Source organism: Dryobates pubescens, chromosome Z (genome assembly GCF_014839835.1).
Source record: "Dryobates pubescens isolate bDryPub1 chromosome Z, bDryPub1.pri, whole genome shotgun sequence".
Lineage (NCBI taxonomy): Eukaryota > Metazoa > Chordata > Aves > Piciformes > Picidae > Dryobates > Dryobates pubescens.
The window spans coordinates 96878207-96896772 of NC_071657.1; the positions used below are offsets into that span (position 1 = coordinate 96878207).

At 44.1% G+C, this 18566-nt stretch overlaps 1 protein-coding gene across 1 annotated transcript; it reads left to right on the forward strand.

The window, feature by feature from the left end:
* Positions 1 to 8129: 8129 nt before the first annotated feature.
* On the forward strand, positions 8130 to 12242 carry LOC104296760 (granzyme A). The gene is given in 5 exon segments (XM_054178690.1): positions 8130 to 8257; positions 8958 to 8968; positions 9592 to 9728; positions 10443 to 10715; positions 12084 to 12242. Coding segments are annotated over 5 exon segments (672 nt in total). The 5' UTR covers positions 8130 to 8165.
* Positions 12243 to 18566: the final 6324 nt, after the last annotated feature.

Consider the following 18566-nt stretch of genomic DNA (forward strand, 5'->3'; position numbering starts at 1 on the left):
ACTGCCTGCTCTGCACCATGCTCCTGACCTCCCTTCTCCAGTCCCAGGCATCAGCCCTGCAGCTGAGCTAAGATGCAGCCTGACAGGCACCCAGTGGCTTTGTAAGGTTTAGAGCTCTGGTTTAAATTGTTCTTCTTAACTGGTGTCCTAAAGTTATACCTGGTGTTTACTTTTAGCACCACAGAAAGCAGCAAGAAGGAGAAAGGAGCATAGTCATCATGGAAGCAAAATGATCAAAGTGACTGAGTACAGGGTAGAGGACAGAAGTGTTCAACACTACTGAACAGAGCTGAAAGTGATCCACTGATGTGAGCGTTAAATGCCCGTGGGAAATTTCCTCAAAGGCAAAGGCTAGAAACAGAACCTGAGTAGAATCGTTGTTTTTTGACTCAGGCAGTGGTTTCTGCTGAGAGACTGGCTATGCCTCATGGGCATTGCACGAGGAAAGGATAGAACATTTTGCTTACACACGTCAGTCCTCTTGAAGACCAATTGCTTATGCAGCAGAGGAGCTAATGAAAGAATTTGACACTGAACTCAAAAGCTAAATCTTGCTTTGAGGTTTTCCTTTACAATACAATACAATCCAAGCTTAACTAGAAATCAACTTATTGCCATAACTAAAGGAATCACAGAATTGCCTAGAGTGGAAAAGATGTTTCACTGTCCTTGACTGAACCACATCCCTAAGCACATTATCTACATGATGTTCAGGGATAGGGCCTCCACCACTTCCTTTGCAAGCCATTCCAATGCCTGATAACCCATTCAGTAAAGAAATTATTCCTAATATCCACCCTAAACCTGCCCAGTGCAACTTGGGGCCACCTCCTCTTATTCTGTCACTTGTTACTTGCTTGAACAGACTGCTTCCCACCTCTCTACAAGATCCTTTTAGGTAGCTGTAGAGAGCAATATGGTCTGCCCTGAGCCTCCTTTTCTCCACACCAACCAACCACAGATCTCTCAGCCACTCATCATAAGACCTGTTCTCAAGACCCTTCATCAGCTTCATTGCCCTTCTTTGGACACATTCCAATGTTCTTCTTGTAGTGAGGTGCCCAAAACTGAACATAGTACTCAAGATGTAGCCTCACCACTGCGGAGTGCAGGGATGAGATCACACCATTCATGATACAGGCCAGGATGCCACTGGCCCTCTTGGTCACCTAGACACAAGTTCAGACAGTGATCAATCAAAATGGTAAGCAGTTTTCCAGCCACTCCTCCCTGAGCCTGTAGCATGGACAGAGGTTTTTGTGGTCAAAGTGCAGAACCCAACATTTGGCGTTGCTGAAATTCATACAATTGCTTTTAGATCATTGATCCAGTCTGTCTAGATCCCTCTGCAGAGCCTTCCCACAATCAAGCAGATCAACACTTCCACCCAGCTTGGTATTGTCTGAAAACTTACTAATGGTGCACTCAATCTCCTCATCCAGGTCATGAATAAAGATGTAAAACAGGACTAGACCAAATAAGGAACTCTGGAAAGACCACTTGTGACTGGCTGCCTACTGGATTTAACTCTATTCACCACCATTCTTTGGGGTCAGCCATTCAGCCAATTTTTTACCCAGCAAAGAGCATGCTTATCCAAGCCATGAGCAGCCTGTTTTTCCAGGAGAATGCTGTGGGAAATGGTGTCAAAGGCTTTACTATCATCCAGACAGACATGATCCACAGATTTTCCCTAATCCACTAAGGAAGTAACAATGTAGTAGAAGCAACTCAACATCTTTCTAGGCCCCTCAGTTTAGGAAAGATGTTGAGTTGCTGGAACGTGTCCAGAGAAGGGCAACAAAGCTGGGGAGAGGTCTGGAGCACAGCCCTGGGAGGAAAGGCTGAGGGAGCTGGGCTTGCTTAGCCTGGAGAAGAGGAGGCTCAGAGGAGACCTTATTGCTGTCTACAACTACCTGAAGGGAGGTTGTAGCCAGGTGGGGGTTGGTCTTTTCTCCCAGGCAACCACCAACAGAAGAGGACACAGTCTCAAGCTGCACCAGGGGAGGTTTAGGCTGGACATTAGGAAGAAGTTCTTCACAGAAAGAGTGACTGGCCATTGGAATGGGCTGCCCAGGGTGGTGGACTTACCATCACTGGAGGTGTTTAGGAAGAGACTTGATGAGGAGCATGGTGCCATGGTTTAGTTGATTAGACAGTGTTGGATGATAGTTTGGACTCGATGATCTTGAAGCTCTTTTCCAACCTGGTTAATTCTAATCTAACAATGCATATTCTATTCTATTCTATTCAAGAAGGAGATCAGGTTAGCCAAGCATGACTTGCCTTTCATAAACCCATGCTGACTGGGACTGATTGACTGGTTGTCCTGTATGTGCTGCATGATGGTACTCAGCATGATTTGCTCCACAGCTTCCCTGGCACCAAAGTCAAACTGACAAGCCTATATTTTCCCAGATCCTTCTTCCAGCCCTTCTTGTAGATGGGTGTCATGTTGACTAATTTGTACTCTTCTGGGAGGTCCCATCAGATGCAACTGCTGAAAAATTACAAAAGTGGCTTGCTGAGCACCTCCACCAGCTCACTGTGGTGGTTTGGCCCTGGCTGAGGGTCAGATGCCCAAGAAAGCAGCTCTATTACTCCCTTCCTTAGATGGACATGGGAGAGGGAAAATATAACCAAAGGCCCATGAGTCAAGATAGAAGCAACCTAATAGGACAAAAATCCAAAGCAAAGGCCACATGTGGAAGCAAAAGCAAATAAAGATGTTATTCTCTACTTCCCATCAGCAGGGAGTGTTAAGTTACTCCCCAGGAACCAGGGATGTTCTGGTACTGGTTGCCTGGGAGAAGAGACCAACATCTGTCTGTCTACAACCTCCCTTCAGGTAGTTGTAGAGAGCAATAAGGTCACCCCTGAGTCTCCTCCTCTCCAGGCTAAGCAACCCCAGCTCCCTCAGCCTCTCCTCATAGGCCTTGTGTTCCAAACCCCTCACCAACTTTGTTGCTCTTCTCTGGACTCGTTCCAGCAAGTCAACCTCCTTCCTAAACTGAGGGGCCCAGAAGTGGACACAGTCCTCGAGGTGTGGCCTGACCAGTGCAGTGTACAGGGGCAGAATGACCTCCCTGCTCCTGGTGTCCATATTGTTCCTAATGCAGGCCAGGATGCCATTGGCCCTCTTGGCCACCTGGGCACACTGCAGACTCATGTTCAGCCTACCATCAACCAGCCTCTCTGCCTGGCTGCTCTCCAGCCACTCTGACCCCAGCCTGTAGCTCTGCCTGGGGTTGCTGTGGCCAATGTGCAGAACCCGGCACTTGGATGTGTTCAATCTCATGCTGTTGGACTCTGCCCATCTGCCCAGCCTGTCGAGGTCCCTCTGCAGAGCCTCTCTACCCTCCAGTAGATCAACTCCTGCCCCCAGCTTGGTGTCATCTGCAAATTTACTGATGATGGACTCGATGTCCTCATCCAGATCATCAATAAAGATGTTAAAGAGCATGGGACCCAGCACTGATCCCTGGGGCACACCACTAGTGACTGGCTGCCAGCTGGATGTGGCACCATTCACCACCACTCTCTGGGCTCGGCCCTCCAGCCAGTTCCTATCCCAACAGAGTGTGCTCCCATCCAAGTCATGGGCTGATATCTTGGCCAGGAGTTCACTGTGAGGGACAGTGTCAAAGGCCTTGCTGAAGTCCAGGTAGACTACATCCCCAGGCCTCCCCACATCCACCAGGCAGTCACCTGATCATAGAAGGAGATCAGGTTGGTCAGGCAGGGCCTGCCCTTCCTAAATCCATGCTGGCTGGGCCTGATCCCTTGGCCATCCTGTAAGTGCTGTGTGATTGCACTCAGGATGACCTGTTCCATGATCTTGCCTGGCACTTAGGTCAGGCTGACAGGCCTGTAATTCCCTGGTTCATCCAACCGACCCTTCTTGTGGATGGGCACCACGTTGGCAGCTTCCAGTCCTCTGGGATGTCTCCAGTGAGCCAGGACTGCTGAAAAATGATAGAGAGCAGCTTGGACGTCTCATCTGCCAGCTCTCTCAGCACCCTAGGATGGATCCCATCTGGTCCCATGGACTTGTGGGGATCCAAGCGGCTAAGGAGATCTCTACCTAAACCATCCTGGAACATAGGGAAACTATGCAGCTCCCTGGCTCCTTCTGCCAGCTCTGCAGGCCAGCTGTCCAGAAGACATTCTGTCCTGCTAGTAAAAATTGAGGCAAAGAAAGTGTTAAGTACCTTTGCCTTTTCCTCATCCTTTGTCACAACATTCCCCTCTGTGTCCACCGAGAAGTGGAGGTTGTCCTTGCCCTTCCTCTTGCTATTAATATATTTATAGAAGGACTTTTTGTTGTCCTTCACAGCAGGAGCCAGCATGTTCATGAAATACATTCCACAAGTGGCTTAGTGTTATGATTAGAACTTAATTGAACTAGTTACAGACTATTTCTATATTTATATAACGAAGGGTGCAGTTCTGCCGCTTGGCCTCTAGATGGCGACTCGGCGGGACGCGGGCGGCTCCTGGCTATACGCAGCAGTATTATAATCTTTCTATACGTCGGCGATTACTCTGCCAGACGCGGATACTTTGAACTGAGTGCTAGCGGGTGGAAAGCACGTAGAAGATACTCTGTAGCTGTTATTTGTAGCGATGTGGGGGTCCTGCAGATGACTGTCGTTGGACTGGTTCCTAGTCGACTTAGATGGCGGTGTTGGGTTACTGTCTCCTCTCTCTGCAGTAGTGGAGAGGGAATAATGGATCCTGGGCTTAGCTCAGAAGCAGGTTCCCTTCAGGACTCGGTCGATTCCCTCCAGAAGACAGGGATCAGTCGTGGTTGGGGTCAGCCCATAGGGTCGGCCCTCGGGAGTCGGCTCACACGACAGGGCAGGGCAACGGTTGTCAGTAGTCAGGCTCGGAGGACACAGCAGCAGGCAAAACTGCGGGGTCAGCCCAGATACGGCAATTCTAGGCATATGTGGACTCAGTCTCAATCAAGTCCCTTCTCCGTGGTAACTGGGCTCGTCTTACCCTCGGGGGTTGGTCCAGTCCTCCAGTGGCATGGTGGGCTCTCTCCTCTTAATTTCCCCATCAGCTGGAGGGATGGAAGAGAACAGGGTTTGTGCTTCTGATCCCTTAACCAGCTGCCCCAAGGCCCTGAAGATTTTTCTGTCAAGTGCCTCACCTGGGCTCCAGGGAGACAGGAAACTTCCCTGTGAAAGGAGTCTGATCTGCCTGTTGGGCCCTCTACAACCCTCAGAATGTAATCACCCAGAACGCTGACTTGTTTGTTGGGTTTTTTTCCATGGAATCAGTTTTGATGCATGGCCTGGAATGATTTAGCCTTGGTGGTACTTGCAGCCTGGGTGAACTATCTTGTTACTAGTTTCCTCCTGCAGGGCCTTGCTCTTTGTTGGTTCCTCCTGAAGGACCTCATGCTTGCTCTCTGCAAGGACATCTGGAAGGGGTGGAGGGCAGTACTGGGGAGACACGGCTACCATATTGGGCAGGAACATGTCGCCATTGCCTCCTGTCTTCTAAATCACCACATTCAGCTGTGTAGAGAGAGGACAAGGAGTCCTTCGTATCTGGAGCTCTATCTGCCAGGTGGGCAGGGTGGGACTCCATTGCTCTGTTTCTCACACTCCCTGAGAGCTCTCAGTCTGCCTCTGTCCTCCCGGCGCTCCACCACTACGCGGAGTAGCTTCGGCACCTGAGCGCGCTCACCGCTGCCCTCCGACACTGACCTAACAGCCAGGCACACCCTGCAGCCCGCCGCTTGGACGGCGGCGTGTTCTCCCAGAAGACCTCGGCCTGGGAAGCTGCATATCAGTCAGTGGGTGGAAAGTGCAGGGACGCCGGGGTCTGCCACCCGCTGGGGTCTGCTGCCCACCAGTCCCCATGTGGAACCGGTGGCTCAGCACACAGGACCCAAGTGTGGGCCCCCCAGCGCGCCCCATGGGCTGCGCTCCCGAACGGCAGCCACCACCCACATGCATCGCCCTGACACCGCCCCGGGCGCACATGGGCTGGAGCTTCTACCGGGGCTGGCTAGGCACCAGCTCGGAACCGAATGGTGCTGCTGTCCTGCTCCTACTGGTCTGGAGGAGCCAAACAACACCTTGCACATCCTAAAATTTCATGTCAATTTTTCAGCCTCATCTCTATAAACTATGAACTGAAGGGGGCACTCTGACCAAAGTATTTGGGTACAAAACTAGAGGCTGATTATGTGCAAATCAATCATCCTGTCTCAAAGGTGATAGTGTCTCTGGTGAGCCACATCAATAACAAACAGCTCTGGAACCTCTAAAAATATATCCACATCTGCCTTCTTCAGAGAAATCATCAGCAATTACCTGCTGTCCCAGAAGAGAGGGCATCAGCAAATTTGAGCAAGCTGTCTGTCTGAAGTCTACAGATAAAACTCACATCAGGCTTGCCCAGCTGAGGTTTCTTCAGGCTGAACTCTAATAGGGCTCAAGTCTCCAAGAAGCCTTCAAGATTATGTGGTAGGGACACTTCAGTGAATGCACTTTGTTACTTAACAGGGTATTTGATATTCTAAATGATTTAATTATGATTAATGTAATTTCCATTATTTGGGTATATATTTAGAAGTGAGGAACTGTGCTTTTACAAGGCTCTAACAAGTTCTACTCAGTTTTTGGGACTCAATGCAGTTGCCTAAAAGTCAGCATTTAGTGATGTTTGAGATATCCTGAATTTACCAGACACAGGCACATGGCTAGTCTGACATGGCAGCTACAGAAGACCCATGCACCAGGAGGCAGACCTAAGACATCTTAAGACACTTCAAATGGCATTTTACCTCTAGTCCGCTAAACCACACTCAGTGCTAAATGAATGCTCATCCAGTGCAAAGTTAATGAGGTGTGATCAGCTGCTGAAAGGAGCAAAGCCTGAGGGTCTCCCAAACAGCTTAGATAAATACCTGTTGTGCAGTGGGCTGGACTCGTAGTCACTATAACCTGGAGGCCACTTGGGGTGTCTGAAATGAAGCTTTGTATCTTCATGTGGGCAAATGAATCAAGCCTAAATTTCTACGAGCTAAGTCCCACTGTGTAACACCGCGGCTTGCAAGGCTTCGCTCCAGTACGCATATATCAGGTCTCTGCAAATGCTGCAGATGGGGGGCAGATCCTGTCTTCACATAACAGATGATGCGGTTTCTCACTCACACTTCTGCTGGAAGACACATTGTTGGGGAGGTTTTTTTGCCCCGTCACAGTTACAAATGCCAAATATCCTTAAGAGGAAAACCAAAACCCACATCCTTTTCATTCATATATATATATATATTACAATGAATAAGGGAGAGCACCAGATGGAAACCATGGGAGCTGTCTTCATTTTGTCCACCTCTGCTGCTGTCCTTCTCCTGATAATTCATGGAGGTAAGTGCCAAATACAATCCTTTTGAAAGTAAATGCTGACATAGAGAGTTCCAGTTCTAATCAAGACAGTCAATATGTATTAATGTAAAGGAAGTAGTCACAATTATTATTTAAGTTCTTCTTATTATTTTTTCCCCTGTCTTTATCTATTTGATCTTTCATACAAGCAAAATAATTTCTGAATGGGTAGTATCAACTGAAGCTGCACAGAAGCCCAACTACTTAGAAGAGTTCTGAGGGGTTAGCATAATGGTATCTGATCTCTCTCTTCCAAGGAATACATTATTCTCTGGATTTTCTGGTTTTATGATAACATCTAATGTATCTTATACTACACAGATAATTTTCCAGGTGTCCACATAAGCCCACATATAGTCAATATTTATCATGTGGCAGATCTGAGGCTGTTACTCACAATGAAAGTTAAGAAATAAACCATAAAGGATCAATAAAATAAAAAACAACGATACTTTGGTGCTTTGATGTTTTTCTTGGCAAAGCTCAGCCCACTGATCTAATTTGGATCTCACTGAAACAGAGAAGTCGTAGTGCTGAGCAATTTTAAAAGCCTACCCTGAAGACCAACGCTGTGACATCTGTACATACTTCTTTGTCTGTATGCTTTGCAATTACATCATCTGTTTTTCCTAAGAGACTTTGAGTGTCTTATAGTATTCATTGGCCCAGCTGTGTGTATTGTGGCTTATTTATTTTTTAGGTTTGTGTGTGGATATCATTGGAGGAAGTGAAGTAGTGCCACACTCAAGGCCATTTATGGCCCTAATCAAAGGACGATATGCAAAAACTATTTGTGGAGGAGCTCTGATCAAAGAAGATTGGGTGCTAACAGCTGCCCACTGTGATGTGTAAGTTCTTACACTAATTGTCTGTAGTGAGTATCTGAGTGTCCTTACTGAGACTGCCATTAGTATCTGGTGAATGTTCAAGAGGGAAAGTTAATATCACTGTTGGGTTTGTGCATTTAACCATGACCATGATTGTGTTCCAGTTACTGTGTTTTACAAGTTGTATTCACAAATGGGCTTCAAATGAGTAAAAAAATAACAAGGTATTCTGATCTTCAGTGTTTCTGAAGAGATATTTTATAAGCTTGTAGCTGCATGCAAGCCCTGAATAGCAACACTCAGGTAGTGAATTTGGGGGACAGGTTTATCCACTGTTCTCTCAGTCAAGCAATGCACTAGAGCAGAGGACTGGTCAGTCTAAATAGCTCCTCGGGAAATAAAAATAAATTCTTGTCATTTTATTCTGTAAACCATAGATAGCATTTGGTTGTACAGGAGCAAAAATCCTTGAGACAGAGGACAGGAGACGCTGAGAGGTCTTTGCTCTACTGGGTACTGGGTGCCTTTCTTCATCCTGTCTGACTCAAGATGCAAATGACTATTTGGCCCCAGAAAGTCCCTCAGCAAGGCAAGACTGTGGTTTAAATGACACCTCCTACCCCTTGCCATTGTGAGGGGGACTAGAGCTGCTGGTAAGCGAGACCTCACACAGGCTCTGACAATGGCCTGCCCAGAATCAGTGAATCACTGAGCTTTGTAGACATTAGAGGAGTCTATCCATCTTTCCTGTCCCTGTACAAAGAGGGAGCTCTATGTGACCTACTACAAAGAGACCATAGGGCCAAAAAGATGTCATGTTAGCATAAGGTGAAGAGTGTTTCCAAATTAGATGGCTTTTAAGAGAAAATACAATAAACAGCCTAATAATGGTCGGTCAACAGTCGGCTCTTAATAGCTGAAAAAAACAATCACTTTCTCCAGGTTGTGTGCTAGAGTACAATGCAAATGAGGGCCATCTTGCACATCTGCACAATGAATGCTCTCACATTCAGCACTGCTCAGTACTTGGTGAGACCAGTACCAACAGCAAGTCTGATGCATCCACCCCTCATTCAGTTTCCAAAGTGAAACATAAGGATTAGGTTCAGAGTCAAGTGCCTGAACCATGTCTATGTCTGGGAAACAGAGAGTAGGATGGCAATAATTCTGATTCAGCAAAGTTACCTGTAAAAACAGGGTAACATTTTATATTTTTCTAAATTGCAGTTGCTTTTTGGGGGTGACAAAAGAGACTCTGTAGAAGCCACAGTGCTAAATTTACCAGCAGAAATCATATATGGAGTTACAGCAAGTGAATCCCAGTAACAATGTTGTCTCTCTTCTCAGGACAGGAGGCAAGGTTATTCTTGGAGCTCATTCACTAAAAGGAAAAAGAAAAGAAAAACAAAGACAGGTTTTTCAGATCGCAAAACAAATTCCTTACCCATGCTACTATCCCAGTTCTAAAGAAAACGACATTATGCTGCTGCAGGTACACATCATTTATGGAATATGCATCTTCTACAATGCACTGGGTTATTTCCTCCTTGTGAAGGAGGTGGTGACTTTTTTTTTCTGTGGTAACATCGTCTGGTCTGCTAATCCAGCAGACTGAGGAACTACAGACTAAGGCAATCAGCAGTTACTGTAATGCAAGGCAATGCTAGAAGTAGAAAAATTCTGGAGCTTAACTATTTCAATTTCTGGCTTTTCAGTGAAACAATAAAGGCTGTCCACAGGAAAAACAAACAAACAAAAAACCCACCATATTTCACAGTAAAAATGTTTTGGTTTAAAACTCTAATTTTTGGGGTTTGGTTTAAAACTCTAACTCTTGGAAAAACAAACAAAAACAGTGAGAAAAGCCCTGTTTGAATTAAAATTGTCTTCTCCAGTTCTCAGTTTTGCCAGCTTCAGTGATTACTGTTATTTTGTCCTCTCAGTGGCCTGAGAGCCAGAGAGGTAAAATAGGGGATTTTTAAGAGCTAATATTTCAACAGAGGCCAAAGGGTTGGTTTTTTTTACAAAGAATACTTGTTGTCCTCACTCTTACAATGATTACATAAAACCTGTCACAAAGAAGTGAGGGATTTCAAGAAGGTCTTGCAGTAATCCCCCATTACTATAACAGAAAAGATCCAACAGTTAACCTGTGGGCCTCTGTTAGACTCTGTCCCATAATAATAACTTTCCATATCTTCTGCAGCTTCAGAAAAGAGCAAAACTTGGTAAAGCTGTACAACTCATTCCCCTGCCTACTTCAGATGACGATCCTAAACCAGGAACAATTTGCACAGTAGCAGGATGGGGGAAAACTCAAAATGGTCGGAATGTGCCTTCTGATAACCTGAGGGAGGTCAACGTCACTGTCATCAGTAGAAAAATCTGCAATGACAGAAGTCATTATAATAACAAACCTGTTATAACATCCAACATGATCTGTGCAGGGAGTAAGAATGGAGGAAAGGATTCATGTTCTGTAAGTATATTGCATAAAACCCAAAATATAAAGTACTAACTTTTACACATTTGTGATTTCTGCCTCTATTCAGGTCAATAAATAAGTTTACTAGAATGTACTGAATTTTACTAAGGGTCATTCTTCTAAACCTTAACATCAGAACTTCTGATAGACAAGTTACTTTCATAGGCTTTGGACACTGTGGTTGTATTCAGGCATGGCAGACAGCTATTATTTTCTTCAATAAAATGGTTTTAATAGAAAAATCTCTGCACAATAGCATGTGAGTGCATTCTCCAGAAGCTAACCTCAGTGGAACAACTTCTGTGATGTCAGAGGGCTTTAAAACAAGTTTTGCTGAGCCCCAGGTTAAATGCACAACTGTGGAAGAACTACCACATTTTAAAATATTTAAATATTGAATTAGTAAATTTTAAAACATAAGTACCAATTTCCACTTTCTGCTTGTCAAGAAAGAAGTGTCCAAAAAGACTAACTGTTCCCTAGCACCGAGACAGATTCATCCCTCATTGCCCACACTTGAAAGATCAGATTGAAGCCTTTCAGTTCTTGGCCCCTCAGTTTAGGAAGGAGGTTGACTTGCTGGAGCGTGTCCAGAGAAGGGCAACAAAGTTGGTGAGGGGCTTGGAGCACAAGCCCTGTGAGGAGAGACTGAGGGAGCTGGGGTTGCTTAGCCTGGAGATTAGAAGACTCAGGGGTGACCTTATTGCTCTCTACAACTACCTGAAGGGAGGTTGTAGTCAGGCAGAGGTTGGTCTCTTCTCCCAGGCAACCAGTACCAGAACAGGAGGACACAGTCCCAGGCTGCACCAGGGGAGGTTTAGGCTGCAGGTTAGGAGGAAGTTTTACACAGAGAGAGTGATTGCCCACTGGAATGGGCTGCCTGAGGAGGTGGTGGGGTCGCCGACGCTGGGGGTGTTCAGGGTGAGGCTTGACAGGATGCTTGGTTGCATGGTTTAGTTGATTAGGTGGTGTTGGATGATAGGTGGGACATGATGACCTCGAAGGTCTCTTCCAACCTGGTTTATTCTTTTCTTTTCTTTTCTTTTCTTTTCTTTTCTTTTCTTTTCTTTTCTTTTCTTTTCTTTTCTTTTCTTTTCTTTTCTTTTCTTTTCTTTTCTTTTCTTTTCTTTTCTTTTCTTTTCTTTTCTTTTCTTTTCTTTTCTTTTCTTTTCTTTTCTTTTTCTTTTCTTTCCTAATGGAAACATTAACTTCCAAGGATTTATTTATTTATTTTAATTTAAAAATCCAGCTTATCCCTGTCCACATTCTTATTTCCTCCATGCAATTGGTGCAGATTTTTTTGTAAAAGCATTTTTTTTGCTTTTGTAGATTTCAATGACATCTTTTATTCCCTTTTCCCAGGGGGACTCTGGTGGACCTTTAAGGTGCAACAATGTGATGAAAGGAATCACTTCTTTTGGAAAGCCAAATAAATGTGGTGCTGTTGATGGCCCTGGTGTCTATACTCGACTCACAAAGCAGTACCTTCTGTGGATAAGGAAAACCATAGGCGGAGCCTAAGAGACTGGGTTTTGACCAACTCATTTCCTGCGTTGTACTTGCATAACAGCATCTAGCTTTGAAATACATGTCTAAGTGCAGCTTCATTATACTGATAAAAGAGGTATTGACAACACTGAATGTTAGCAGCTTGATGTCCTTGCACATGAAAATACTTGACATCTGTTTTCAGGACAGGTGTGATCTGGTACAATGTCATTTGTAACTTACACTGTCAGCTTATACTGGAATTATTCAACACTCAGCTTCCAGCAGCCTTGTGTTGCACATTAAGACTGAGCTCTACATGTATGAGTATTTCTGACCAAAAATCTAGTCCCATTGTTTGTATCCTCACTGCATGCTGACTATATACTGCAGTCTTCCATATATGGACTTTGGCAAATAAACAAACCTGAAAGTCAGTGAGATGCTAGGTACAACTCCAGACACCTGAAACACTTACTAGTTTTTGTCCAGAAGAGCTCAGGTAGTTTCAGCAACTTAATTTGGTTTGGGGATATGAAAAGTGTGCATTTCCTAGCTGTCTTGTATTTCAGACCTCTAGATTTCATCCCTTTATGTACTTTGCATTTAATTTTTAAAATGGCAATAAATTTTAGTGCTTGCAGTTGTCAGTTTATGTGGATGGTTTTCCATTTGTTGCTGTACAGTTAGTCCATGTGCACATAGGTTTTGAATGTGCAGAACACACCAATATTAGCAACATTATGTCAGTAAATCAGCTAAAAACCCATCCCCCAGAGAAATGGCAGAAAGTGTCTCACCTGCAGGATAAAGCACTGTTCATAACATACTATGATCTTAATTTTATGGTACCAATACCACTTGTCAAACAGCAAACAAATCTGTTGTAAAAATGCTTTTGACCATCTCTGTGTTAACAGTCTTGGGCATTTTCAATGCCACAAACACCTCAAAAAGGGCTTGTTTTTATTTTGTGCTGCTTTGCAGGTTTTCATTCAGAAGTAGACGTTAGCTGGAGGGTGAAGAAATCTTGCTTTGATTTTGATTTAAAATGATTGCTCAGTTCAGCATGTTTTACACACATGAGAAAATACAGACTAAAACATTTTTATGCAAGTGCCTACACCTGGTCTGGTCAAAAAGAAATGGTAGTTTTGTCACAGAAGAATAATGATGGGAATAAGAAAGAAGGCCTAAACTACAAGGACCTTGTGAAGTTCTGGTGCTGAACATCTTTTCTGTTTTCTGTCCATTACAAACATTACACAGTCAGAACTTTTCACACTTCTTATTCTTATTCCTGAAATGTTTGTTCTGTTTGGGCTGAACATACAATCAAGTGTACAAACACAGAAGGAAAGCAGGAGCAGAGAGAAAGTTTCCCAGCCAAGTTGACCGCAGCAGTGAAACTGAGTGGAGAATTTGCTCCGCTGACTTGTACTGACAACCAAAGTCATGACTTTGATTCTCTCTTTAAACATACAGGAAACCAGCAAGTCCAGACTTTTTCTGTTCCTGCAATCTACCAAATCCTTGCTCATAAAGAACTGATTCAAAAAACTTTCAGAAAGCAAAATATCCTTATCTATCAGGTGAAAAATCTGTAGCTGATCCTCAAGACAGCTGATCACCTAGGGCTACTTCATTCTTCCCATATTTAATTTATTTATTCTTTGCCCATTTTTTCACTTTCTTTCTTTCATTCTGCTATAGCATTCTTTTGATCTTACTGCTTCCTCTTCCCTAGAAGTGACAGGCAGCATCCTTGTCCCACTCAAAGCATATCATTTTTCAGACAGTAATTCTGACCCATGTGTTGCAGATCCTCAAGAGACCAGAGAGGGGAGGTTCTGACCAAAAAGAGGTTTACAATGCATAAAGAAATGTGCTTCCTTCTTCCTCCAGCTTGAGATCTAGGATGTAACCCAAAGTACTTGAAAAACTTTTCTTTTTTTTTTTTTTTACATGACTGTTATGTAGTGAGCCATGCAAAATGAGCCTGTGGAACTGGACTTACATAGTAAACACAACATTCAGGCTTCTGTCACCACTGCCAGTAGTGGAAATGGGGGAGGGGAGAGGGAAGGGGACAAAAAAGGCAGAAGACCAAGAAGACAAACTGAGTTTTCATTAGAATCTTTTTCTGATCAAGAAGTATGCACTCATTCCCAATACAATGTCACCACTATGGGCTAGAATAGAATAGAATAGAATAGAATAGAATAGAATAGAATAGAATAGAATAGAATAGAATAGAATAGAATAAACCAGGTTGGAAGAGACCTTCAAGATCATCGTGTCCAACCTATCATCCAACACCACCTAATCAACTAAACCATGCAACCAAGCATCCTGTCAAGCCTCGCCCTGAACACCCCCAGCAACGGTGACCCCACCACCTCCCTGGGCAGCCCATTCCAATGGGCAATCACTCTTTCTGTATAGAACTTCTTCCTAACATCCAGCCTGAACCTCCCCTGGTGCAACCTGAGACTGTGTCCTCTTGTTCTGGTACTGGTTGCCTGGGAGAAGAGACCAACCTCTGCCTGACTACAACCTCCCTTCAGGTAGTTGTAGAGAGCAATAAGGTCACCCCTGAGTCTCCTCCTCTCCAGGCTAAGCAACCCCAGCTCCCTCAGTCTCTCCTCATAGGGCTTCTGCTCCAAGCCCCTCACCAACCTTGTCGCCCTTCTGTGGACACGCTCCAGCAACTCAACCTCCTTCCTAAACTGAGGGGCCCATACATGGCTATACATACATACATGGCTAGAACCCATACATGTCTATACACCAGCTAAGAAAAAAGTTACAATCGTTTGACTTTATGGTGACATTTAGCATGCACCAAATCTTTCTCATTGTGGCTGTATGAGATATCTGGGAAAAATGAATGCAAGAGTTATGTAGGCAGCATCAAGTCAGATCATCTGAAGATGATCGTCTGAAGAACAGGGAATTGTCTGTGAGAAAACAGTGCCTTCACATGCAGGGGGAAAAAAAATCCTCAACCTGAGCTTCTTTCATCCTTTTGATTACACTACAGACAGACAATCACTTTCCCATATCAGTATACACATGCACTTGTAAAGAGCAGTCCAAAGAGCATTATCTGTCTCATCATTGTCATCAGGAATCAGGACCTCCATACCCCAAAATCTATGAGTTTGCAGTGGCCTGCTCCATAATAAATTACCAATTAAGCTACTGAGCCTGTAGAATGGAATATAGTCTCCGTGGATTGGCAGATGCAGGTCCCATGGAAAGAGGCCTATCTGGTACCAACAATCCGTACCTGCTGAGTATGACAGACAATTCCACTGTCCACAATTATTGCTTTGGAACAAAGAGCCATAACTACTGCCAAAAGGGATTGATGCCCTGGTGTTGCTAAGGGAACCGTGGACCTTAGTGAACTCTGCTCATTAAGATGTCATTATAGTACTAAAACAAACCTGCTGGCCTAAGGCTACCAGCTTCCAAGGCAGACCACACCTCGGTCATGGCTCTTTGGGCCCAGACCACACCTTGGTCACTCTTTCTTGGGCATGTGTGGAAGCTTTACTAGGGGGGGCCACGAGGGGTAGAGAGAAGAGGAATTTACATAGAATACATAGAATACATAGAATAAACCAGGTTGGAAGAGACCTTCAAGATCATCGCGTCCAACCCATCAACCAATCCAACACCACCCAAGCAACTAACCCACGGCACCAAGCACCCCGTCAAGTCTTCTCCTAAAAACCTCCAGTGATGGCGACTCCACCACCTCCCCAGGCAGCCCATTCCAATGGGCAATCACTCTTTCTGTATAGAACTTTTTTCTAACATCCAGCCTGAACCTCCCCTGGCGCAGCCTGAGACTGTGTCCTCTGACACAGCAGGTGTGAAATTGACTATAGAAGATGTCACCCTAGCAAAAGGACTTGAAGAGCTTTCCCCAACAGGATCAAGAAAGGAACAGAAGAACCAGCAGGACTAGACCCAGGACCAGAGAGATGGTTTTGGACCCTCACACTGGTCATAGCTATAAGCCTCTTTCTCTTTTCTCGCTTCATTTTATTTTATCTTTCTCCTCTCACTTTTCCCTACCTATTGCATGCCATCTTATGGGCAAAAAATAAAGGGTACTGTTGATTGAAGTGAGCCCCCAGCATGGGCACCTGGGTTTTGACACTTTGAGATCGCACTAACAAACCATCGTGTGTCCACTGCTTGGACCATGACCTCTTACAGAAATTACTTTTCTCCTTAAGTTTTGGATTCCATAAACTGTATACTGTTTCACCCTGGACAGGACTGTGGGGATGAAAGACTGAGTTTAGGCAACCTGTATTGTACCTTAATATCCTGTACCACCTCTGGAGGCTCAGCCTTTAGTGTATACAAACCTCAGATGCAGAACAACCTGACCTCTTAGAAATGGGTTTCTGGTTTCTGGGTTTGACCAATATACCAGGCATGTAACAGGCAGTGAGCTGAAAATATGCCATATGTTACAGGGAGGAAGTCAAGATTTCACATTTTTCCCAAGACTTCGTATGTTAAAACCTCTACAGTGTCAGAATGAGGCAATTATGCACACTGCAGCAGCTGCATACTCTATACCTGCAAGTATTCATCAGCAACATTATCTGCAAAAGCTTAGTGAAGCAGGATTATGCTGCCCACTCAAGTCCTTAACTTCCTATTACAGAAAGATAGATAGTTGCTATGTGAAGGAACCTGGCAGTAAAGAAATCTGTCTAGAAAAGGAGCAGAGCCAGAAAAGTTAACCCAGTATATATTTTCAGTCCAGACTAGTCTGGAATTTAAATGCATACTTCAATATTTTTTCAGCCATGGTTGCAGAAGACAGCCACACATCACACACATGCAAGATTCTCTTATATTTATGAGTCACCTGTTCTCCCACTTTTAGATATTATGTTACAATACTTCTGGGACAATAACTTGACCACTCAATAATGAACAAGAATAATTAACAAAGAGGTGAACACTTCTCAGTCTGAAAGAAATTTATTTTTCTTATTTTGACAATTGAGCATCCAACAAATCACGCACAGCTTCAGTATTGACCATCTCCTTCTCTACCACAGCACCCCACCCTGTTCTATACACCTCCTCCTATATCTGGCAAACCACTATCATTCAAGTAGTGCCCAAAGAAAGAGAATTTGTGGGACAACCCAAAAAATATATGAAGAAAGAGACTAAGTCTACTCCTTTTTTTTTTTTTTCCATTAAAAAGAGGGGGAAATATTTTTAATCTTTTAGAAGATTTATTCAAAATGCTATTTACAATATTTACATCATATTCTAAATGCTTAATACAATTTGCTGCAACAAATATGCTCATCTTAGAAGAAAAGCACAGTGTAAGTTGTTTCCCATATTTAGACATCAACTTCTTGGTAGTCATTTCTCAATTGATGATCAGTGTCCCCTTTTTCTGACATGAAGACCACATGAGATGACATGAGAAACCATAAGTTTAGCAGATTTATTGTAAATTAACATCTTACTAGGCAAGGCCTTAACCTTCCACACCTAAAGTTAGCAACCACATGGTTTATGAAGAGCAGATGAGGTTTAAAAAATGATGAGAACTAAAGACATGATAGTTTCACATTCATTTCCAGAGACACTTCTTTCTGTGTTAACACTGACTATCTCTTTTCATGCATCACAGCATAATTTTCCATGGGCTGACACTGTTCTACTCTCACAATCTCCTGTTCTTCCCTAGTCACAGGAAATATCCTACATACTTTTCCATCATGGAAAAAAAACATGAACAACATGACTTTCTGAGCTCAAGACATTTAATACACCTTTCATCTCATCATTCTTGCACTGGGGCCACAAGAACCCAATGCAACACTACAGGCTCCTTGGAAGAAAGTGACCTGGGGGTTCTAATTGACAAGTTGCTAAATATGAGCATGCAGTGTGCCCAGGTGGCCAAGAAAGCCAATGGCATCCAGACCTGTATTAGAAATAATGTGACCAGCAGGAGTAGGGAGGTGATTGTCCCCCAGTACTTGGTACTGGTGAGGTCACACCCTGAGTATTGTGTCCAGTTTGGGGCACCTCAATACAAGAGAGATGTTGAGGTGCTGGAGCAAGTGCAGAGGAGTACAACAAATCTGGTGAAGGGCCTGGAGAATAAACCTTGTGAAGGGCAACTGAAGGAGCTGGGGCTATTTAGTTTGAAGATGAGGCTAAGGGGAGACCTCATCACTCTCTATAACTACCTGAAAGGATGTTGTGGAGAGGTTGGTGCTGGTCTCTTCTCACAGGTAATTAATGATAGAACAGAAGGGAATGGCCTCAAGCTTCAACTGGGTAGGTTTAGAC